The 24,694-nt window shown below is 49.3% G+C and overlaps 2 protein-coding genes across 3 annotated transcripts in view; one reads left to right on the top strand and one right to left on the bottom strand.

The window, feature by feature from the left end:
- Positions 1-11,853, bottom strand: part of HEMK1 (HemK methyltransferase family member 1) — a 35,121-nt gene extending 23,268 nt beyond the window's left edge. For both annotated transcript variants that reach the window (XM_050904594.1, XM_050904596.1), the window contains exons 1-4: positions 11,791-11,853; positions 9,053-9,499; positions 8,476-8,567; positions 5,795-5,888 (exon numbers count right to left, since the gene is read on the bottom strand). In XM_050904594.1, coding sequence (XP_050760551.1) covers positions 5,795-5,888; positions 8,476-8,567; positions 9,053-9,343 — 477 coding nt within the window. In that variant the 5' untranslated portion in view covers positions 9,344-9,499; positions 11,791-11,853. The remainder of the gene's footprint in view (positions 1-5,794; positions 5,889-8,475; positions 8,568-9,052; positions 9,500-11,790) is intronic.
- Positions 11,854-12,178: 325 nt separating this feature from the next.
- C13H3orf18 (chromosome 13 C3orf18 homolog) lies at positions 12,179-24,380 on the top strand. Its single transcript, XM_050904794.1, has 5 exons — positions 12,179-12,227; positions 16,034-16,426; positions 17,820-17,845; positions 19,496-19,625; positions 21,582-24,380. The coding sequence occupies exons 2-5, from the start codon at positions 16,193-16,195 to the stop codon at positions 21,660-21,662; spliced, it is 471 nt and encodes a 156-aa protein (XP_050760751.1). The 5' UTR covers positions 12,179-12,227; positions 16,034-16,192; the 3' UTR covers positions 21,663-24,380.
- The last annotated feature ends 314 nt before the right edge of the window (positions 24,381-24,694 follow it).

Below are 24,694 nucleotides of genomic sequence, written 5' to 3'. Positions count from 1 at the left end.
CTGGGAGGGAGCAGAGCCGGGGCAGCTGACCTGAACCAGCCAAAGGGATATTCCGTACCATGGAATGTCATGCCCAGTATATAAACTGGGGGGAGTTGGCCAGGAGGGGCGGATCGCAGCTCTGGCATCGGTCAGCGTGTGGCGAGCAACTGCATTGTGCATCACTGGGTTTCCCCCTCCCCCCCCCCCTTTTTTTTGTTATATTCCTTTTCATTACTATTATTATTATTATATTTCATTATTATTATTAATAATATTATATTTTACTTTAGTTACTAAACTGTTCTTATCTCAACCCACGAGTTCTGCCTTCTTTCCCGATTCTCCTCCCCATCCCACTGGGAGCAGGGAGGAGGGGACAGGGAGTGAGGGAGCGGCTGTGTGGTGCTTGGCTGCTGACTGGGGTTAAACCATGACATACCTTATAGGAGTCTATATGTATTTCAAGAAAGGACCTTAAGCTACGTACAAGATAGGGCACCATTATCCCTTCCACTTCCGAAATTGGGAAACCAGTGACGCAGAAAGGAGAAACAGCCTTCCTTTGAAGAGACAACTGGTCAGAGGCAAAACCAGGGGAAAAAAAGCCAATCTCCTGACTCCTGATCAATGGCTGTACTCACTTGTCAGTGTGACCTTTTGACCTTTCCAAAAAGTAACCATCTGTGGCAATGAAATTAGGGAAATGAAAGGTCATTCTGCATCAAAAGCTTCCTTTTAGCACTGATTAAAACGAAAATGCGTACACTGCTTTGACATAAAGCACTGGAGAAAGACCCCACTTTGCAATCTGTATATTTGCATATACATCTCAGGAAGCAAAAATCCCCTGTTCTCTGTGTGCTTGACCTTCCTGAAAGGTTAATGACTATGTTTAGCTAGAAGTAAGGTTAAACTTCATGAAAGGTTTCTCTGAGCAAATCTTTCCCTAGAGCGCTTCCACAGAACACCCCAGCGCAATGACTGCCATTCAGCTGACAGATGCAAGTAAACAGCAATGGTTTCGGTGTATTGAGCATGTTATCATGGGAAAGAAAAAAATCTATCTTGGGAAACAAGTTAAAAGCTTAAAATTCATAGGCGGAAAAAGAATTGATTAGACAGGGACAGGACTAAAAATTACAAATGCTATAGAGGGCATGAATGGTTTATGTGTTACGCAGTAAGAAGGGCTTTCCTGTTAAATGAGCAGGCAGCACCAGAAGCAAAGAAAATACTTTTCCCACTTACAACACAAAATTAGAAAGATTCGCTGTCAGATGATGTCATGGAGGCTAGACACAGACAGACTCAAAAGAGGATTAAAGAAATTAACGGAGGACAGATCCATTAGTGATTATGAAGCAAGATGGCCCCAAGTCCAGCTTTGGCTAAGAATAGTCCTTAACTGCTGACTGTCAAAAGAAGGGGAGATCCTTCCATACCTATCTTTTCCCTTGTAATTTTGCCCCCACCATCTGCTACGAGCCCCAATCAGACACAGTACATCGAACTAGACAGACCAATGTAGTCTGACCCACTAAGCCTTTTTTTCTTGCTCTCACAGGAGACTGCAGCCACGATCTTTTTTGCATGACTACTAAAAAATGTTCAGCATGGCACAGACTTGTAATTTCTTTCCCTAAGATGTCTCCCAGGCTAAACACACATCCTCACCCTACAGTGTCCCCCCCCTTACAGGACAATGGACTGTTCTCATGACACAGCCACCACAACAAAGCCAAGACAGAAAAAAATTATGCAGGGTCTGAGCTTGTGCTGAGATCACAACAGGTCAAGGAGGTGTCACCAGGGGACTCCTAGGTGGCCTGAGGGTCAGAGGGGATGGCGGGACTGTGACAATCCTCCCAAGCAGAACCGGAGCTCCTCTCCCAGCAGCCTTCCTCCAACAAACACGAAAACTCAATGTCCAAGAACCTGACTCTACCTACACAGCAGTTGCAAGGGATAAAAGATGACTGTTTTTGTTTCCACTGAACAAATAAGCCTTCATTTGCTTTAAAACACAGCATCTGAGAGAGGAGGGGATCAGAAACATCAGAAATCCTATAATAATTAATAGGAAATAGAACCATCAGGAACTCTGCGAGCCTAAGCCTGGAGTGCCCTCTAGGGGTAACAGACTGGTGAGCTGCATACCCCAAACTACTTCCTTCAGAGAAGTCCTGGACCAAACCAAACCTTTCCTTAATGAAGTCATGGTGAGGCTTCATTTAGCCTATATTTGCCTGGACAGAAAAGGAGTTACGTATCCACGGTTGGCTGAGTTCTCCTCCTCTTTGTCCTATTTTTCCTCTGATCCACAAGGCTGCTGCCCGAGTTTTAGAACGCCTTGCTTTGGGAAAAGGACTTTTTTCTCTGTTAATACAGTGACTGAGCAATGTTGAGGCAGGGATTCCTTGACATTAATAATCGCATGACAAAGATAATTCACGAGACTGAGCACACCCCTAAACTTTGGCCCAAACACTTCCCCGTTGCAGAAGCCTGGCTCTGGCAGTCACACGAGGAAAGCAGGCAGGACGCTGAGTTCCGCAAGCCCTTGCAAACCCACTCAGTGCTTGTAGCAGTGACTCCAAAGCTTTGCTCACAGAGGGCCAGGTAACTGGAAGAAGGTGAGACTGAGGACTGCTTAACAAAACTCTTCTCCAACACAGTGTGTCTGTGCTCACAGAAGTATCTATCAGCCCCGCACACCAAGAAGTTATGACTGAATGCAATCAGCTTTGTTATCCTGCTCTCAGAGCTTAAACAGGACCTGCTAGTTTCCTAATTTTAGCTGCCTGTCCCCTCCCCACCCAGATTCCCACAGAACAGAAGAATGAAGCCACGTGTGCTAAAAAAATATTCCCGGAGAGAGCAAACGGGAGAGGGCTGAGCTACCAGAGACACCTAAATAGACTACAAAGGGGCAAATTTCACACAGGGCAAAATTAGGCAGACAACTGAGCTTCTCTCTTTGCATGTCTCTCTGTCCCCAGGACTGAAGCAGTGCTGGTGGTTTATGTCATACTGTGTTTGCCTTCATGCCACTACCAACACATCTGGGATCAAGAGTCATAACCCTTCTGTTGTAACCACAGAACAAAATTTGTGTGATAAAGATGGCTCCTCTTCCTTTTAGTCTTTGAATCAACATGCAGGAGCATCTGCAGAAGCTACATAAATATAACTAGAAAGCAAATTTTGCAGCTGCTTGTGTATCCGCACTAACAAGTCAATTTAGGGAGTCACATTTACTCAGCCAAGGACAAGACATGCCATGTGGCTTGTGCGTGCAGTCACAGATAAGCAACTTGAACCTGGGATATCAATGTTGATAATGAATTGCTTCCTAAAGAACAAGGATTATTTACAGGTATTATTTGGTGAAAAGTTTCAGCACTATTGGTTTTAAGAAAGCTGCAGACAAATCCTAAACAGAAAGAGAGCAACAGATGCAACTAACTTCAATACTTTTGAGAGGAGATATTTCCACTACAGTTTTTAAGTCCTATGAAGTCTGGAAAAATTACCCTGATGAAACAAAACATAGGCAAACCCCAACCCAAACACACCGCACACAGCTCTGAGTCAGAGATGGCCAATCTTTCCTTCCTAGCAAAAGGAAAGGATCTGGACACCAACTCACTTTGTGCAACAGGTTACACATGGTACACCGTTCCTGGAAGCAGCACATGCCTAAACCAATGTCCTGGCAGGTGCTGCTAAATAGCTGGATCTTGTCCCCATGCTCTTCCTGTCCAAGCAACCTCCCCAGGACCACATCACAAGAAAAATCTCAGACCTCCATTCCTGAGCTATCATCATAAACTTCTGGCCTTCCATAATAAATGTGCTAAAAATGTGCCTTCATAGTAAGTACCATGACACATCAAATAAAGTTTTCCCAGAGAGACAAGGTTTGGGTTAAACTGTTTATGCTACATTTTTGCACCAGGGTATGTTAAGTGGTTTCAAACACAGCATGTTACACAGGACTGCATTTCAGTTTGGGCCAGCAGAGATGCTTTTACCAAAATCACGCATGTGGGCGCAATTAACAATGTTCTCAGGCATTAGCCACCCTGGCTTCCACTCCACACAATAGGCCTTTGTTTAAAGCCTGGCATTGCATGGGGAGAATTAGAGCACAGCACCAGAGGAAGTCTTGTCAGCAGACGTTTTGACTTGCAGAACATGCAAGTTCTCCCCGGTTTTAATGCTCACATTGCATCCACGAATTAATGGGGAGTTAGAGGTTGGAAATACTCTCTTGAATCAATCTGAGCAGAAATACTGTTGACAATAACAAAGCTAACCATCACTGGGCTCCAACTGGCAAAACTATTCCTTAGAGCCCTATCTCCAAACTTAATCACCACAGAGGGATCAAACCCAGACACAACAGAGAGCTCACAACTTCTCTGGACACAAGTGTCATCGCTATGATTTAGGGCCCAGCAGGCTCTCAATGAGATGCTGCTGATGCTCCACACCAAATAAAGACTCCGGTTCTGAATATTCTTCTACAGGCTGACATGAGAGGATGTCTAAGTGGTAGTTGTGCTGATTCCCACTAAATTGTCTGGAACCCTCTCATGGATTTCAGTAGCACCCTCTTCTTCAAAGGGCACAATGGAAGCACCGACTGTCTTTGCCTTTTAACTTTTGTGTAATAAAAGGTGTCAGATGAAGGATTCTGCGGACTGCATCCTCTCTTTAGTCATCTGCTGCTTTCTTCATACATTCCAATACTATCCCTTCCCCAGAAAAAGCAAAGGTGGCCTTCCCATCTCCAAAGCCCACTCAGTCCTTGGCATCTCTTCTGACATTGTCAATAGGGGACATTCTGTCTGAATGATCCTTTTCATTCTTTTTACAGCATGGGCCCCTACTTACAGAGACCTGAGCAGAGGGCCCAGCACATTGCAACAGTCACCAAGCAGCAAGCAAACGATTGAAGAAATGACTATTAGACTGAAACAGGTTTAAACTTTTGTGACTCCTAAATGGACAAGCTACGGAGACCACTTCATCTCCAAAAGTTAACACAGGCTCCAAAAGAAAACAAATTCTCAGAAGAAAAAAAAACAAAACAAAACAAAAGAACCAACCAAAAAAAACCCTCACAAAACCTAAAACCTCCTGAGGACTAGTAAACAGAAAGACTTCCTCACTAGGATAATCCATGAGCTGAAAGCTAGCTACTGTCAGGGAAAGTGTCACCATGTAGTTCTTAGGCTTTTCCCTAGCAGCAGGAACACTGGGGAAAATGGAGTTTTAACTTGATCATGTGTGGCTGTCCTTTATATTCTTACAACTGCCATTCATATTTAATTCCAGCCCAGATCAAAACTTACCCTTCAGTTTCCAGTGTTTGTCCAGAAACCACTGTGGAGCCATCAGACAGGTGGTAGGTGCCATTTCCTACCAGCCTGCACTGTTTTAGTCTGCACATGGACAAACAAGCTCTCTGGGGTCCATTACCATTTTCCAGTAGCAGCATTCCAGTAGCAGCTTTAAGGAAAGAAAGCCAAGTCCTTCCATCAATGGAGATGGATCTCTGTGTAATTAAGTGATACGCTAGCTTGCAACATCTCTTGCTCTGAGCCAGGAGGCAAAGTTCACCAGCATCAGTTCCAGATCACAAGCTTAGAATCCCCCTATGTTCTAAAAGAAGCGGAGTGATCTGACCTCCTCATGACTACAACCTCATGATACACAGGGCACCTTCATAGCAATCCTATGATTGTATTTTATGATGTAATTCACAGATTTAAGCTCACCCCCGTCACATTCTCCACATTCATACCTCTGTTTCAGGCCGAGGAATAAATACTGGAGGTCTCATCTTCAGAGTCAGGTCCTGAAAGTCCCACTCACCAAGCACATACTGCACCGGCATTCTGTGGCAGGCAAAAGCAACTGTGAACACTTTAGGACTATACTCCATAACACAGAAAAGCTCTCAATACCATGCTTACCTCATTACTAACCAGATAACCCTTCTGAGGGTGAGCACCTAGACACCCCTAAGGCTCTCAACTGCATGTGCAATGTGCACGTGCACTGTAAGGGAGCTGTGGGAGCTCCATTCCCACATAAGAGTTTGTTATCAAGCACTGGAGCCAGGGAGCTACAGGCCAGTCAGCCTCACCTCAATACTGGGGAAAGTGATGGAACAAATAGTCCTAGAGATTGTTTCCAAACATATTAAGTACAGGAAGGTGACTGGGAGTAGTCAGCATGTATTTACAAAGGGGAAATCATTCCTGACCGATCTGATAGCCACCCATGACACAATGAATAGCTCAGTGCATGAGGAGAGAGTAACCAATATTGATTATCTTGACTTCCCTAAGGGTTTTGATACTGTCTCCCATAACATACTCATATACAAGCTGATGAATTATGGACTAGATAAATGAGGTGGACTGAAAAATTGACTGAACGGCAGGCTCGGAGAGCTGCGTTCAGTGGCACAAAGTCCAGCTGAAGGGCAATCACTAGTGGAGTACCACTGGGGTCACCGGTGGGGCCAATATAGCATAACATCTTCATTAACGATCTGGATGAAGGGACAGAGCGCACCCTTGGCATGTCTGCAGATGACAGAAAATTGGGACGAGTGGTGAATAGACCAGATGGGGGTGCTACTTTTCAGAGGGACCTCAGGAGGCTGGAGAAATGGGCTGACAGGAACCTCATGAAATTCAGCAAAAAGTAATGTGAAGTCCTATAAACTGGGGAGGAATAACCCCATGCACCAGTACAGGCTGGGGGCCAACTAGCTGGACAGAGGCCTTGCAGAAAAGGCCCTGGGGATCAGGTGGACAAGTTGACCATGAGCCAGCAATGTGCTCTTGCGGCAAAGAAGGCCAATGGCTTCCTGGGCTGCATTAGGCAGAGCGTTGCCAGAAGGTCGAGGGAGGGGATCCTTCCCCTCTACTCAGCACTGGTAGGAAACATCTGGAGTGCCAGGCTCCCAGTACAGAAGAGACAAGGACACACTGGAGTATGTCCAACAGATGGCCATTAAGATGATTAAGGGACTGGAGCATCTGACATACAAGGAGAGAGACTGAGAGCTGGGACAGTTTAGCCTTGAGAAGGGAAGGCGCAGGCTGGGGGGGCAGGGCAGGGAAATCTCATCAATAACCACATGTATCTGGTGAGATGGAGTAAAGAAGATGGAGCCTTACTCTTTTCAGTAGTATCCAGTGAAAAGACAGGCAAAGGGCTGTCTAGAATACAGAAAATTCTATTTAAACCTAAGAACCAGGTCCCTTTTTTTTTTTTCTCTGTCTTTTTTTAAACATTGTGAGGGTGGTCAAACACTAGAACAGGCTGTCCAGAGAGGTTGTATGGTATCTATCTCTGGATACATTAAAAATCAAATTGGGCATGGCTCTGAGCAACTTGCTGTAGTTGATCCTGCTTTGAGCAGGGGAGGTGGACTAGATTTCCAGAGCTCCCTGTCAACCTCCACGATTCCATGATTCTATGAATTTCGGGGCCATGTTTTCAGCCGCTGTGAGGCACCATACCTCACTTCTTCATGTAGAACAGCAGATATTTGTTGCAACGTTAACAGCACTTAAGACAGAGCAACTTACAAGTCAGACAGCTCTGGGAATTTTGCATTTCTGCTCCTAACATAAGACTCAAGAGCAGCAGGAAAAGTTCAGGGAAGACACTCAGATCCTACAAACAGTAACCACTGCTAACACACTAACTCCCTGAGAAACCCTCACATCCTATTCTGCATAACTCATACCAGGATTAATCCGCACAGCAAAATGAGGACCCACATCATAACCACACTCACGTAAACAAGCAGGAGGATGCTACCTCCAAACATACTCCTAAGCATCTCCCACCCTTCTAAATGATCCAAGCTCCTGAATACTTCCTCTCCCTACATATGAGTCCCCAGGCCCAGCCTGATGCCAGGTAGCTCCTTCACACCAAACTCATTTAATTTTTGCGCTAAGAGAGCCCCTCACACAGAGCAAACAAATGGAGGCCAAATGGAGACCAAAGCTACAGCAGCCACGGATACCTCCAAACACCAGGGAAACCCCTCCGCAGGCAAAGCCTAGAAAGGAAAGCACAGCAACACCACAGACCAGTATAGGACTGGCAGCTGAAGAGAGTGCTGAATCAGACAGAAAGGGCCAAGGCTAAATTTTGTAAGCACAGAAGGGCTTAATGAAAACGTACCCAACTCAGAGCCAGTATTGCCAGTTTTCTGCTCCTCTGCAACATCCCTTAAACCCTCTTTGCTCCCAGACAGGACAGACAGATGATTTGCTACCTGACAACAACAGCAAATGCCCATCACTTGAGTCACCATGAGAAACCGACTCAGCACTGTTATTTGACATGTCAGCTGCTAATGGTCTTCTGCCTTCTCTCTGCTACCATTCTTCTGGCTGCATTAAGACTGAAGGAAGTCCCTCCAAAGGAATGACTGTAAGAGGATGCTCCTACCTTTCTAGTCGCTTGTTGCTCAGCTGCTGGATTTGCTCCTGCTGCACTGCTGTAAGCGGAGTGTGGAGGCTTTTGGAATTCAAGCTCTGAAACTGAAGACAAGGTCACTTTAAAACCTGCCCACTTGTGCCACTTGAGTGTCCTCTGCACCCTCCCAAGGGCATCCTCCAGGGAGACCCAACATGCTGACAAACATGTATGCCTAGCACTGTTGGAAACCACAAATGATTAGGAGAACCTATCTGCATGTTTAAAAACAAACCCATGCAACTGTTCTTCTGCTACTTTTTGGGGCTCAGAAGAATAGGTAAAATTAAGAATCATTCCACCAAGCAAGTCAGGGTACAGTGTGGGTGTATATGTCATGGGTTACATTTCAGTCTCCGCAAAAGGCGGCATTTAAGAGATCCCAAGTGTTCTACTGGCATTAATAAACTATGCCTCACTCTCTCTGCCATCTAAGGAAGGAAAAGTTGTTCTACTTCCTATAAGTGAGATAAAAAGAAAGGTAAGGGATTCAACCAAAATGACAAACTGAGAGGCATGCACAGACCTTACTCTTTTCCTGTTACTTAACTGTTTTTGCTCCCAGGACAAATGACACGATATATTCACTGGATTCTCGTGCTTCAGGGATCCCATTTGTCTCAAACACTTTCTGCCAGTAGTTGACCACATCAGTGGCAGTCACGAGCCCAGGTCTTGCACTGCAGCTCTGCCTCAGAGATGACCACTTTGGACTGAGGATAGGACCTTTATTTTGACTCAATCCCCCTGGCATGCACCGAGGTGAAAGACCCAACAACCTCCTGAGCAGTGGGTGGGTGAGGCATCTCATTGTTGCGAAATCAGTTGCTGGCTTCCACATGTGTTCCTTGTTGCCATCAGCTGATCTAGTCAGTGCTGAGACTCCCAGGACACTTGGTACTACCACAAGCCACTGTGGCTAAGCACCAGCTGACCACAGTCAGTGGATTCTCCCCAGGGCAGCATGAAAATGGCACTGGTTTGCAGATCTTCTGGTCTAAAAAAGGAGGCAAGAGTATAGCCTGAATCCCTCAGGCTAGCAAATCACAGGTTCCCCTCTGACAGAATGCAGACTGCTTGCCCTAATCCCAGCCCACAGGTACAAAACCAATTACTCACACCCTAAGAGTAACAAAGGATTACCTCGATAAAAGACTCAGGTGACAGCTAACCAGCTCTGCCACTGCAATCCATTTCTTCACAGAGCTGCCCATCTCCACAGGCCAGAGCTACCAGGAGGCCAGCCCGTGCCCACGGCAGGGCAGAAGCGAGCGTGCCTACACAGAGGCACAGCACTCCTGCCTGTCCTTGGTCCCAGAAAGCCACAGACACACCAACCTTCAGCTCCAGCCCTTGGCTCTCCACCCCATGGGTGGGTCACCCTGGATCCCTGCAGGAAGACCTTCAGTCTCTCCTAGATTCTTTCTTTTATTCCTCTCTCCATTCATAAACCACAAGTCCTAGGTTAGCAGGTGTGCTCACAGAAGACCTTGACTCCATGGGTCAAGGGTCTTCCACACTGTCACCATCCCCAGAGAGCAGGCAAAGGGCTGCAGAGCCAGGGCTGAGCTGCTAAGAGCAGAGGAAGGAGAAAAGCTCACAAGGTACAACTAGAGGGAAGAGAAACACTTGAAAGATGCAAAGGCCAAAAAAGGCAAACCCTGCCAGAGGGAAGTCAGTCTCTTAAAGGAGAGAACAGGCACAGCCAGACAGAGAGGGAAGAAAAACAAACAAGATGACTGCAGGAGACAAAGGAGATGAAACTTTACAAAACAGCTGCTGCATATCACACTTGGAACTGTGTTTTAATGGAGACAAACAGAACAACAACCCCACTTTCCTGCTGTGATCCATCAGAAATGAGGGCCCCCCTCCCTTCTGACTCACAGTCCCTGGAGCCACTGTGGGTTTCCCTGAGTGCCCATTCCTATTCCTCTATTGATAGCTGCTTTTCATCACCGTCTTGGAGAGGCCACAACCTCCCCTCCTCCAATTCCTCCAGAAAACCACCACACAAACAGCTAAATACCTCTCCCAAGCAGTTGGCAGCACCCAGGGTGGGTGGCTCTCTGCCCTGTAGGAGTGCTGCTGCAGGGAGATCTGGGGAGGCTGGGTCAGCTCCCACCTGGGCAGATGCTGGCACTGAACCCCTGCAGCAGCCCTGGACCCTGCTGCATGGGGCACCTGCACAGGCAGCAGTGAGAGGCCTGCCCTGCTCTTGCTGCACAGTGAAACCATGGGAAGAGTCAGGCCTCCACTGCCCTCCTTTGCAAAATCAAACCAAACAGAGCCCAGGGAAGCAGCAGAAGGAAGACCCTGCAGCAAAGATCTCAAGATTGGCTTACCTGCTACCTCCTGGCAAAGGGGCGGGTGCTCTAAGAACCCAAGGATCCCCTTCTTACCATCTTCATTACTCCCAGCAGAGATAAGCAGCCCCTATGAAAACTTGCCTTTATGTTATGCATAAGCAGTCTGAGCTACAGTCCTTACCTGAGCAGCTCCCCACTCCAAGGCCCTGTTTTGGGGATACTGCCACAAGAGGAACACTAAAGGAATAAAATATTAACCATTAGTGTAGTTAGGGAGGCAGATAAGACTTTAATTGGCCATGGCTGGAACAATGCTGCCACTACTGTCATTATTAATAAAGGAGACCAGCTACTGATTATGAGGTCCCTGCCAAGAACAGTCCCTGTAATGCTACTTCTTGGTGCAAATACCCATTTGCACACAGGTAGGGAACAGATTTTTTTTCCTGCAGTTCTGTGGTTTGGTCCATTCAACCCCCAGTTCCCCACTCACTGTAGTCCAACACGCACACTGGTGGCCGTCAAAAGGCACGGCCTGTCCCACTCTCGGCCCCCGCCCTACACTCCGTCTTGCTCACAGGCTCGGCGGGGAGCTGGGGCTCGCACCGTGTAAGTCGAACCTTACTGTTGCTGGGTTAGTGGTCAGCTGAACCAGCGCCCGCACAGCCCCTCTGGCCGTACCGGGGGAGAGGGTAAAAGTCCCCATTTGCCAGCCAGGGAGCTGCCCACGCACGCCTCATTTCAGTGACCGGGCGGCTCTCCAGCAGTAAACGAGCCCCACAGAACACCGCCGGGACAGGAGCCCTGCTTTCCTTCCAGCCGTCCCGGCCTCCCCTGCACACGCAATACCCTGACCAACGCCAGGCACCCCGCCTGGCCTGCACCGCGGCGCTGGCGCGGGGTCCCTTTACCCGGGCGGCGGCAGGCCCCGGCGGCCCCCTCAGAGGCGAGCGAGCGCGCCCGCACAGAGACGCCTCACCTCAAGGCGGCCGCCACTGGTGGGGCAGGAGGCGCAGCCGGCTCCCGCCGGGGCCGTGGGCAGCCGCCTCCCGCACCGCAGCCTGCGGTGGCGGGGCCTGGGGAAGGGGTGTGAGGAGAACGGCCGCACAGCCGAGACGCTCCCGCCGCTCACCGAGCGCCGCCACAGCCGCCGCACCGCCTGCCCGCCGCCACCGCGCGCATGAGCGACAGGCGCGCTGGCCAACCACGAGCCGAGCCCTGCGGGCGCCGGCCAATCGCCTGGGGCGCGGAGAGGCAGGGCGGGGCCGCCGGCCGTGCGGCGGCGCGCGCGGAGCTGAGCCGCCCGGCCCGCCCCCCCGCGGGCAGCGCGGCCCCGCGGCCGAGGGCGCGGCCCCCCGGCGGCCCCACCGCCAGCGGCGCTCCGGGGGGACCGGACGCCTCAGCGGGGAGCGCTCAGTAAGTGCCGGCCCCGGCGGGCCGGGGGCGCCGGCGGGACAGCGGCCGCCCCGGCGGGGGGGGGCGCGGCGCTGAAACGCGGCTGCCTCCGGGGAGGGGCGCGGCGGCGGCGGGGTGGGCCGGGCCGCGGGGGCGTCCGGGCGCGCCGCCCCGTTCTGTACCGCCGGGCCGCGGGCGCAGGCGGGAGCTGCCGCGGCCTCTCGGCGGTGGGGAAGGGCGGGCGGCGGCGCCCCGTGCTGTGCCCGACCCCGACCCCGTCCCCGTCCCCGTCCCGGCCAGGCCCGCCCAGCCCCGGCCGGGCGAGGCGGAGCGCTGCGGGTGGCCGCAGCGGCGGGCGCGGAGCGCAGGCGGCATCAGCGGCGGGGAGCCGGCTGCGAGCCGCGGGGCTGATCCGTCGCCGCCTGGGTAGCGTTTCGGCGCGGGAAGGGCCGCGTAACCCGTTATCCGTCTGGAAACTTCTCCCCGGGACGGGGAAAGAGTGACTTCCCGCAGGGACAGGGTCCCCAGCCAGCTGTGGGGTGGCGCTGCCCGGAAAGGGTTAGGGGTCAGGGCGGTTGCTTGTATTTCAGTTTTCTATCAGCGCGGAGCCGGAGGAGTGGTGAGATTGCTGGGGAGCGTCCCCACGCCTGTGCCAGGGTGGGATGGGACCGTGGCACCTCTCTGACCCTCAGCGGGAGGGGGACAGCTGAGGTGCTCTGGGACGGTGGGCACACGCGGTTGGGGCTTCCCCCTACTCCGGGGGCTGCCCTGGAGCCTGGTCAGCCCTGTAGCAGGGGGAGAGGAAGCCACAAGTTCACGCACTGGGAAGCCACATCCCGTAGCCAACAGCAACCCAATGCTGCTTGCATTGCTGAATTACTAGAGACACTTCATCTTGGTGAAGTAATGCAGCAAAAATACTAGTTATTATTTGCCTTCTTCATCCAGAGACCCCGTGACCCATCTTCATCCCTGTGACACAAACCTCTCTTCCTGTCATACCCGAGAGGAAACTGCAGCACAGAGAATTTAAAACCAAGACTCAGAAAAGCCAGCAGCCTCAAGCTAGTGCCTGACACGATGTTGTGCATCTCAGAGGTGTTGGCCACCGCAGCGCCTATTAGAGACCAGTTTGGAAATGCTGGCTTAGGAGAGAACCAAACGTGTTCTCCTTATTCCCAGACTCAGCAGAGCCCAGCACAGAACAGTCCTGGCTGTGTGAGAAGCTCTGTTGGTGCAGACAATGGAAGAATGCCAGCTCGCAGCAGCTGAGGATCTGGTTCCTCTTCTGTTCTGTTCTATTTGTGCATGGACTATGCTGAAACCTGCCAGCGATAGGTAGTAGCTGTCCCTGGCCCTAGAGCAGCCATCAGAGACTTGGAGTGTGCCCAGCCTGCAGATCAAACTTCCAGCACCAGGATGACAACTGGGAAAGGAAGGTGTGGGAAAGATCATGCACCCCCAGCTCTACCATTGTAAGCCGTGGGCCCTGGGCCATACTTGAACTCAGCCTCCCCATCTGGCCCTCTGCAACCTGGACGAGAAGGGGCTTCGGAACAGAAATACCCTCATCCGGACCTGGAACTGGTTGTCTAAGCCATGTCAGAAACCTTTCATACAGGACCGCTTTTAGAGCTAGGTCTCTGGGTTTGGGAATCCTTCAGCATAGACAGGACCCTGAGAGCATGAACAAGAGGCCCCATTCTCACTGGACCAGGTTTTCAGCTGGCTAATTTTAACCTAGCCTAACTTTGTTCAGAGGAGCAATGCACAGCAGCACAGTGTGTGGTCCATACAAAAGGGGTCTTACCCAAAGGCTTGGTATCAGCTTCAACATCCAAGTTCCAGTGGTTTTCCAAAACTGACAGTGCATTGAGATGAAGGCCTAACCCATTGTGTTTCCAAAATTCAGGAGCTGTTCAAGATCTAGAGCCATACTTTGCAAAGCCCTTGGGCTTGCTTCACTCCTCTCACTTACACTCTTTTTCCACTTTTTGTTTCCTTGGTGGTGGCTTTTTTTTAAAATGTGAATTATCGTCATGGAGAGTTTCCCTGAATAGCACAAATCGATGATTCTCTCTGAGCAGCTGCTCGGTCTGCCCAATACCTGCTCAACAATTCCTTCCGTTTCCCTGCTGGGCTGTAGCTGCTGCTGCTGTTGTGGCACTTGGATTTCAAATTTGCCATCTTTGTGCCCAAGTGTCCACTACACCTGAACTCCACTGTGGTCAGTAATGGCTGGGGAAATCCAGGTGCCACATGGTTTAAACTAGGCATGCATGGTTTGGTGGTCAGTGAAGGACACGGTCCCTTTCAGCTGCAGCGAACTCATGTCTCAGCATGATGTTAGGTGGGACCAGACCAGAACGGCTACCGTCGCATTTCTCTAGAAACTCATGGGAGTTTGACAGCTCCCACAGTCTCCCAGGCACTTCAGAATCCCCCAGCAACTCCTGCTTCACAGAGTTCTTCACAGGGAGCTGTGAGACAGATCCTGCGTGTGTGGTGAGAGATTTTCCTGCTCAGGGAGATGCAGGACAAGTGCTGTGCAAGTCGAGCTGGCTACTCGGGCTGCTGACTGACCACAGGGCGGCCTGGTGCTGTTTGCTTGGTGTGATTTCTCTGCTTCAGTTGTTAGTGACAGATGTTAATCACACTGCTTAATGCAGTTATGGACAGCAGTAAGGCGTCACGGTAATGGGAACTGCGCAATAACCTTGCCTAGAATAGAACAGAGTGGAGCAGAACAATAGCTCATTTCTCTTTGCAGGCACATCTTTTTCTATTCAGAGCTCATTAACCCCTATGTCCCGGCTGCATTCCAGTCCAGAGATGTAACGTCTGCTAAACTGCAGAGAAATTATCAGAGGACTGCTACAGTAGTTCTCAGGGTCAGCACTGCTCTGGTCCAGAGGTAGCTGCTTTTTCACAGAAGCAATTGCTGAACTAATGTTATATGCGGTGCTTTTATAAACAAAGTTGTGCAAATACTTCCCATAGGATCATCTCATGGTGTTTTGCAACTCCTGATCATTTGCACAATAGAAGCATGAAGCAATTAAAGCCTTTCATGTTTTCAGCATGAATAGATCTATCAAATTTCATAACTCCAATCCAAAATTGGACTCATTTTAAAATTAATATTGATAATTAGCAGTGCATGACTAAGCTTGAGTGGGTGCTTTCATGGGGGACTTGAGAAATACTTACTGTCTTTAGTAGCAGATGGGGGACTGGTGCAACCCACCGCTTTAAGGAAGCTGCCTTTCCAGAGCGCACGGGATGAGGGACAGTGGGGCGATGGATAGTGCAGTGACTTACCACAACATAGTCGCCAGTGACTACCACAACAGGGAAGTCCTGCTTTGGATTCAATAAAAAGCATCCTGAGAGATGGATGCCACACAGCTGAGTGCCGTTTTATTGGATGTGTTCCCACTGATAAGGGGATCCATGTAACTTTCCAAAAATTAAAAACAAGAGACAGAAGCAGGAAAATGCTGTATCTCCCAGGGTGGATAGAGGCCACCTGGCTCAGCCTGGAGCAGACCAAAGACAGGGGTTCTGAGGCTGTCCCCACATAGATCTGCCAAGTGCCTGCAAGGAGGCAGAGCTGAAGTAGCGAGGGGAGAGCGTATCACTGACTTCAAGTGAATCAGGCATGACTTCGGGGGCTCTCAGTACCCCTGAAAAATCTTTTTCTTGTTTTGAATGGGCATCTGTGATCTGCTCTCAAAAAATTGTACTAGTGAATTGGGAAACTTTGGAAAAGGTTGTGCCTGTCTCTAAGAGCTCTGCATTGTTCATTTGTTCTCATTCTTTCCTAGGCAGAAATGAGTGTGGTTCCTATGAAGAAAAGCCGTCAGTGATGATGCTACAGGATAGGTCTCGCACGAGGGTCCTTGATACGAAGGGCAGCTCTCCGCCTCTGTAGCTGATGGGTGAGGACAACAGCTTGGTAAAAGGAGCTACCAAGAGCTGGCAGGATGAGTTACAGCTCACCCTCTGTGCATGACTTGTATCACAGCACCACCACCACGGCCAGGCCAGACCCAGGGACAACTCTGGATGTGACTGTACCAGAAACAGCTACCATAAGCCCTGAGACTACCAGTTTCAACAGCACCAAAATCCCAGATGTGGCCAGCACTGGACCCAGCATGAGCACAATGCTGCTATCCTTTGGGATCATTACTGTGATTGGGTTGGCTGTAGCTATGGTAAGAGAGCCCTGCTAAATATTTCTCCGTCTGCTGAGGGTGGAGGGTGGTGAAGGGGCTCTAGGACTGATTTGGGTTGAATAATTTATTTACATTCTACTAAAGGCTCACCCAGAACTGCTGGGAGCTGACAGTTCCTGAGATCCCTTTCTTTTTAAGGTCTTTATCCAGTGCTCCAATATTTCTGCAGTCTCCCTGAGGTCTAGTCAGAAGGGGATGCTCAGCAGGCCTACAAGAAGCCATATGTAGTATCAGTATTTGTTTTTAATAGCAATAGGAAGTTAAGTTAAAAGAACACAATGCAGATTCTGTTCTGACTTGTTAACTGGAACAGCTGCATTGATTTAAACCTTGTCAACATGGGGGCTGCAAGAAAGTTCATCCAAATTAACTTTTAAAGCAGACTGTTGAAACCACATTAATCTCTGTGGACATGCCTTTTTGAATTAAAGCGGCCTGAGTCCATTTTAGCTAGACTCATTCTGGACTGCATTTCCAAGGTTCTACTTGCTAGGTATCACCAAAGTCCTTGAGGTTTTGCTGCATAACTAACCTTGCCATTAACGCTGTAGGCAGAAGCTTTCAGAAACTATAGTTCTGGGCCTGACACAGGCAATTGAAGTGTTGCAGTTCTTTTGATATATAACCAGATCGTTTACCTGCCAACAGAGAACAGAAGGTAGCGGCAAGCTCCCATTCCTCCTACGAGGAAGAGCTTCACTAATACAACCATCAGAGGAGCCTACAGAAAGGGACTACTGCAAAATTCCATTGCAGGCCCAAGGAGGAGTTTTTCCAAAAGCCCCTAAGAGAACCTGGAAACATTATCCTGGAAATGGTCATAAGTTCCCAAGAGCAACATCCAGCGTTCGTAGTTCTCAGAACAAGGCTCTGGAGGCCAAAAGCCTCACTTTCTTCCCAGCGCAGCCACTCTTACTGGCTGACACGAGGCAAGTCACTGAGCATGCCCTCTTTGCTTCTTCCCTTTATGCTGGGGAGGGGGTAACAGCACTTCTACACTGTAGGAAATCTACAGATGAAAACCACAAAGGATTCTTCATCCACTCTTAAATTGCAACATATGTCCTGCAGCCACCAGAAATGTGCTGAGCTACACCTAAGAATAACACACCTAATACTCTTACTACTACTAACACACCTAATAACAGGCCACTCGAGCACTTAGTGTCAGACATGATGTGCTACTGAGCTTACACTGATGCATATGAAATTTCGTTTTCGGTTGTCACTTCTCCCTTCCCCCTGCTTTGGTGCACAGTGACACCAGACTTGCTACACCTCCTTTCTGTGTGCCCTGTGCCCAAAATTTCTCTTCTCAGCTGTTCCCCATCCTACTGGGACTGTTGTAATGATGGTTTTCTTTCTCCTTCAGGTTCTGTATATCAGGAAGAGGAAGAGGTAAGTAACATCTGTTGTTGGCTGAAGGGAACTCACTGCTTCAAAATCCAGAGAGAGCTAGGAAGGAGACAGGGAACTGGGGAGAGTGTAAGCAATGGCTATCTGAGAACAAGCTTACCGGGAATCAGCTGCGTGTGAATGAGGCAGGGGTAGGGACACTGCGTTCCTGGTATTGGCCCACCTTCTAACACCAGAGCTTCAAAGACTCCTCCGCAGCTTTGGAAAGGAAAACATGGTTGAGCAGGAGTAGGTTAGGGATCCTGCAAACTCTTCATGCTTCGTCTATGAGATGCACTAAAGCAGAGGAAAGGGTTATGAGTGTATAAAGTCGTCTGTCATGAGAGGTGTGGATCTCATGTTACAGCCGTTCCCAGATACCTATGTTTTCCAACAGCCCGGTTCAATGACAGTGGCCTTGCAAGGATGAAGGCCTCTTTAGCTGCAGTCACAGCAACTGGCAGCAGTGTAGTGCAGAGATGCAGCTTTCTAGCCCAAGACTTAGCGTCTTAATTTCCTTGTTAAGCTCCTGGCTGAAAATAGAGAGGAGAGCAGCATGCAGCAACACACATCTTGATTCTTCCGTCTCTGACAGCAGAGACACTGGTGAAGATCCATTAGATGTGGTACCTCCTCCCTGCCTGACTCCTTGTGGCAGGCCTGGCCTGACCTGGTCACAGACTTTCAAGAAGTGCTGCTGCCCACTGTAAAGTTTCCAAGCCAGACCCTGAAGCCCAGATCTGGGTAATGCCACAGGAGCAGCTAATGCTTGGCCTGTGAACATAGCACCACTGGAGATAATGGTTGTGTTGGCAAACCCATATAGAAGCAGGGAGGCAATGTGTCATCCTAACACTTGCCAAAGTAGATACTTGTGGTGACACTGCCAGTAACTGCCTGTATGTTTCCCTTCCCCACCCCCCAAAACTCAGCTACAGCCTAAGGCAGGGCTCTGTTTTCACAGGAGCATGCCCACCCATCCATCCTCCATCTCTGAGCTGCGCAGTATTTAGGGAGACCCCTTGGGGCAATACTTTATAGCTCTGTCACTTGGAGCAATGATACAAGAGTAAGAACAGTCTGTCCACAGGCATCAGCCTCCTATGAGAATCCCTTTCCTATTTTCTATTTATTGTTTATTATTTTCTATTTATGTACTTCAACCCCAGAGTTAAAGTACTCCTCTTAGGCCACTGGAGCTAAAAGTGGACTTCCGCTGGCAGACATAGCGTGACATGGCAGGACTGGCTCTTGTGGGCAGAGGGACAGGGGGAGAAGTCGCAAAATGCCTAGCCAGGATGTTCCACTGTCTCTTTTGTCCCACCACATAAAGCTTGATCTTTTAAGGTCTGCAGGTACTTAAATCCCGGCCTGATTCCTCTGTGCGTAATGCTTGCCAACATAGATTAGTGATGGCAATTAATCCCTGTAACTGCACTCTGGGTATCTTCCACTCTTGCCAGCTGTGTGTAGTAGGTTCTTATCCTCATCCCTGCAGGACAGGACATGACCCTTATCCAGCAAGAGCAACAAGAGCAGAATCCCTGTGCAGCAGAAGAAACAGCCTGCAGAAAGCCTCAGCAGTGGGGTGGGGAAGGCAGCCTGAGCATCTGTCCTTCTCGACCAACCCTTTCCCTTCCCTCCCGTGGGCAGGTTGGAGAAACTACGGCACCAGCTCATGCCCATGTACAACTTTGATCCCACCGAGGAACAGGATGAACTGGAGCAGGAGCTGCTAGAACATGGGCGAGATGCAGCATCTTCCCAGGCATCGCAGAGCAAGGTAGGCAGCAGGGGCCAGCGAGTGTTACTACGACCACTGGTACCTGCACTGCTTTTGTTAGAGAGTCAAAGAGTTTTTGTAGGGCTGTAGGGTAAGGAAACCATGTAAGACCTCAAGAGGACTTCCCCCATCTCTGCCAGCCTTGGCGATAGAGGGCTTGAACATTTTGGAGTGCTTAGGATGGACTGAAGAGTCAGACAACTAGGACGAAGAGCCTGGGGAGGCAAAGTGCTGGCTCTACTCAACTAGGAGAGAGAAGAGGGCAACGTCAGTAATTAAGGGTGAGTTTACTACAGTTTACCACCCAGGGCACCACAAGGGAGCAGTAGGATGAATGCGATTTTCTGGGAGATGGGGCTTCAATGTCCACAAAGCACTGAGGCTCCTTTGCCCTGGCCCTGAAAAGCAAGTAATTTCCACCCAGTTTTAAGGTATCCCTGCTTTGCCTAAGGATGCAAGTGTGGAACAAGGCCTTGCTGAGGGAAAGCCTGTAATCATAACAGTTAACCGTGCTGCAGGCCCTGAAGAACGCAGGCAGAAAGCCTGCACATTGTTGTGGCATGGCACAGCTGGTCTTGTCAGCACCTGCAGGCCAGCCTTGCTGGGCACAGAGCAGGCATGGCTCAGAGAAAAGGGAGGAGAGTTCTCTATTTGAAGTTGGGGAGAGGGGAAGAAGGCTTTGCTTTGACCATGTCTGAGTGTTCAAAGGCATGCAGCATGCTGAGAAATTATAAGGTCCTCAGAGACTACTGACTTGCTACATTTGTGAGTTTGGAAAGAGCTTGATAGCTTGGCCAGTTGTTTTTGGTTAACGGTCCAGATGCGTCTTTGGCAAGAGACTATTGCCTTCCTCAGTGTACCAAGAGGTAGGAGAAATAGGGAAGAAGGGCTTCTCACCATCATTTGCAGCCAGCTTCACAGTGTTTTCTGTTTCCTTTGTCACCACTGCCACACAAAAAGCCTTTCTGAAAGACAGAGCCAGCAGGGATGGTTGGAACAGGTACGTCTCTTAGCCAGTGATGCAGCCTCCCCTTAGAGTAGACATCTCTCCTTTCTTGAATTCCTCTCTTTCCAGCTGCTCTGTGTTGCCTGTGTCTTCCCTTGCTTTTCCAGTTCCAGGAGCAGGAGTTCTCCCAAACAATTTTCAGTTTCCACACACTTTACACCTTCAGATAATCTGTAAGCAAGCTTGGTGTAGGCAGAAAGGGTAAGAGGAGATAATAAATACAACTGTAATTATAAAATATTTGCCTCGAGACATGCTTCCCAACCTGCTAAAGAGCACAAAGGAGATGTGTGTGTTGGAATATGAACGATAGTCAGCATATTCCATACACTGGTTTGGGAAAGCAAGAAGTACTGTTGTATAAAAGCAAAGGATCTTGTCCTCTGAGTAGCACGTACTGGGAAAACATCAGATCTCTCTATTAGTGCACAGAGGACTTCCCTTCAGGTAGTAAAGGGGGGAAATGACAAGGCCAGAATTAAACTTAGCACAGTAAAAGCAGATCCTTCCTATATAGGGACTGGCCAGCAGGATACCTCAGATCCCTCCAGAGCTTGCTAATGCACGGATACTTAGGCCTGGAAAGTACACAAGTTTAAAGGCTTAACATAATAAGAGAGGGAGAGTCTAAAACAACAGCCAAAGTTCAGTCTATGGCATGTTTCCAGACTTTCTTGATGTTTCAAGTCTTTTCATGCTGCCTTGTATATACAGATAGTGAGACCCAGTAATCCAATGATGTGGGGATTTTAAACTGGCATGGATGTGCTGACTTGCTCTCTGGCCTGTTGTGTTTTTCTGTCACAGCCTTGTTAATGCCATGTTAGTCAGCCAGCCTCCCCGTAGTAAGGGGCTGAATCTAGTTACAATACAGTGCAGTCTGTGCCCAAGCGCATGCACCTGAGCAAAGGCAGACTTGCTGGGTCTCATCTTTCACTGCTTCAATGCAGATTCTGCTGACAAGTCAAGGAGCCCTCCAGAGACCCAGCCGTCTTGTGTTCACAGACGTTGCCAATGCCATCAATGCATGAACAATACCTGCCCCTGCTCTGGGATCGTGCTGAGACTGGGGAGGATGAAGCCAACAAACCAGTGACTTCCCGCAAGCATGGCCGATCCGCTGAGCCCAGCTGGTCACCCCGTTGGTTTGTGTTACAAATGGGCACAAGCACTGGGAACTGTCGTCACTTTGGGAAGCAAACCCTTTGTGATGGCAGTGGTGATTTTTTGGTGCGTCTGTTACCACTAAAAGGTCCTGAGCTCCAGTTTCTGGGCTGGTGCTCACTGATACCATCCACCAAGCTGCGTGCTTAGGAACAGTGCCTGTTGTAGACTAACTTGTCAGAGCACATGTGCATGCTCTCTGGGTCAGGGAAGGAGGAGAGGTGCATATTTCAGAGAGCTTCCCCGTTGGCTTTGTGCCACCAGACCCCAAGGAAAGTGATGAATGAGCCTCTCTGTACAGTGACCACAGCTTTAGCAGATCCTGGAGGGGTGACTGGTGGCAAAGCCCCTTTGAGCAAGGAGAGCTGACTCCCCTGCCTGAGTGGTAATCTGGGGCATGCCAGGGAGAACACATATCATGGGCTTATTCCCCTTGTGGCATGTGGGCTGCTAATAAATGCGTGCCCAGGGTGATGTTGAAGCATGAGGAATTCACTAGCTTTAAAAAGTGAAATGGTGAACATTTGGCTGATGACATCTTAACCGAGGATGTGGCTAAATATCCCAAATTAGGGCTGCCGTATAGACAGAGGGGAATTCACACAGCTAGAGGCAGGGGGTGTCAATGTCTGGCTACGTGACTCCCTGCCGCTGAGCTAGGAATAATGGTGCTTGGGCCGCAGAGAGGAGTTGAGTAGAACTGGGGTTCTGATATCATGTATCCCCCTCCTGCTTCGGCTCAGGGAAGTTTCTACAGTGCAGAGTGTTATCCAGAAAAAAGATTAAGCCTTGAAATATTTTCTTTTGAATAAGGAAAAACATGTATTGGCTCGACATTACAACAGCCCCATGTCTGCCCCCAGAGGTGACTGAACAGCTGGTTCGTTCTTCCTTACCTGCCAGGACCTGCAGTCAGAGCCTTCTCTTCTTCCTGCTGAAGGAAACACGGAGCTTTGTGTTAGCCTCTGCTCACGTTACCTGCTAATGCAGAAGGTGGGACTAGACAGGTAAGCCAGGAGTTTCCCTGTAACCCTGAAGCATCTCTCTGCCTGTGCGTCCTTCAGGGCTGCAGAAGGAAGAGAGCGCAAAGGGGTCTCTGGCCACGTTGGCATGCTGCAGCGCGGCATGGGGGCTGTCCTCTGCAGAGCCTTTTGGTGGCCACTGGCCCCAAGTGCTGCAGGCCAGCACAGCGGCCAGGGGCCAGCAGCAGAGCCTGCATGCAAGCATCAGTGCCCAGCCGTGCACTGATCACCTCCTGATTTTTTTGCAGTACATGCATTTGTCAATCAGATCATATTCCATCCACAGCACCAGTCAAAAGGGAATCGGGGCAAGCCAAAATTTGAATGCAGATCTAACGGTAGGCTTTAGGCAAGGAGATGTTTCACTGAGTCGCAATTCAGGTACAATGTGCTTTGTTGCAAGTTTGGACCTGCCAGTTAATTTTTGTTCTCCCAAATCTCCTTTTTTTTCCTTCCCCACTGTGATTTTTTTTCCTGTATTCATTAAATGCAGACTCTTTCCTGGGCATGTGCCACTGATCCCTGCAGCGCACAGTTCCTTACCAGCCCTCCCTCCTTCACTGACACTCATGGCAGTTGTGCAGGGCTAAATTGCTTTAATTTTTCAGTATCCCTCTTTCTTTTTAAAACCAGGGAGTTCTGGGAGTGTATTAGGGCTAGGAGTGTCATCACCTGTGGAAAACAGCCCATCCTCCATACCTAGGAGATCTGGCAGGAGGCACTCCCAGGCTGCTGGTGTTTGTACTCCAGGCATACTGTTGGAAGGAAGGTACGTGGGTACAAATACTCAATGTAATCATCTGGCTTAGGTCCTTAGAATTTGGACACAATCTGTGGGTCTTCCCAGAGGTTATGCCTGCGTGACCAGCTGAGAAGCAAATACATCACCCCGCACACGCATGCGCACTTACCATCTCCTCCAAGTGCTCACTGAAGGCAGCCAGCAACAGAAACATCAGATTTCTCCCTTCAGCAGCTGGCACGTCACTGCCTGTCACACTCCCACGCTCTGCAGCAGGACAGGGATGCAAGCGGCAGCAAGGGTGCATGGCTGTCCTAAATCGCAGCGTTTTCCCTAGAACTCTTAGGATTGAAACTTCATTTGTTGTTTTAAACGCGATAAAAGGCAAGTATAAGCTGAGCTGTTTCCTCAAACCAACAGCCTACTTTGTGCTCTTTACCCAACTCCACGTGCTGCACAGGCAGCTGCCAAGCAGTGCATCTGCCAGCTCAGGTGCAAAAATATGCACCTTGTTCCACGTTAATGCTGAGATACCTCTTGTATAACAAACACACCTACAGAGGAATTCTCTTTAACCGTTCTTCCTGTAATGGTAGGCTTTGTCCTGTGATGACTGCCCTTAGATTAAAGAAGTACAGGTAATAAGGCTAAAAGAATATTACGGGTATTTGCTGGGCTTGTACTGGAGTATTCTTTTAGTTCAATAGCGCCTCCTCTCACAGTTCTTGGAAGTATATGTACAATTTAGCAGAAGCATTATGATGTAATTTAATTCAAGTGTTTCTGTGTTTTAAGCATTGAAATATAATTAAACTATTTACATGAAATCTAGTGTGATTGTCTTTCCCCCTCCCCCATCATTTGCATTTTCCACAGAAAACTGCTGGAGTGTATCCTCAGTACCTGTTGGTAATTTGTATGCAGTGAATTCCCGTACTCTTTCAAAGACTGAAGTAAGCGTGGAAAAACTTGGAAGGACAAGCTCTGTGGGGGTCAAGGTTTAGTGCTCCACAGCATGGAAACTCAGACCTCTTCAGGAAGGCTTGGTGCTTGGTGGAGAAGTCAGGAAGGCAGGAGCTTCCAGCCTAGCAGATCCTGGGCATCCAGAATGCAGAAAGACAAATTCCAACTTGTC

This window comes from Gymnogyps californianus, chromosome 13 (genome assembly GCF_018139145.2).
Source record: "Gymnogyps californianus isolate 813 chromosome 13, ASM1813914v2, whole genome shotgun sequence".
In the NCBI taxonomy this organism is placed as follows: Eukaryota; Metazoa; Chordata; class Aves; order Accipitriformes; family Cathartidae; genus Gymnogyps; species Gymnogyps californianus.
Note: the sequence above shows the minus strand (reverse complement) of the source record. Positions and strands in the feature narration are given on the sequence as shown.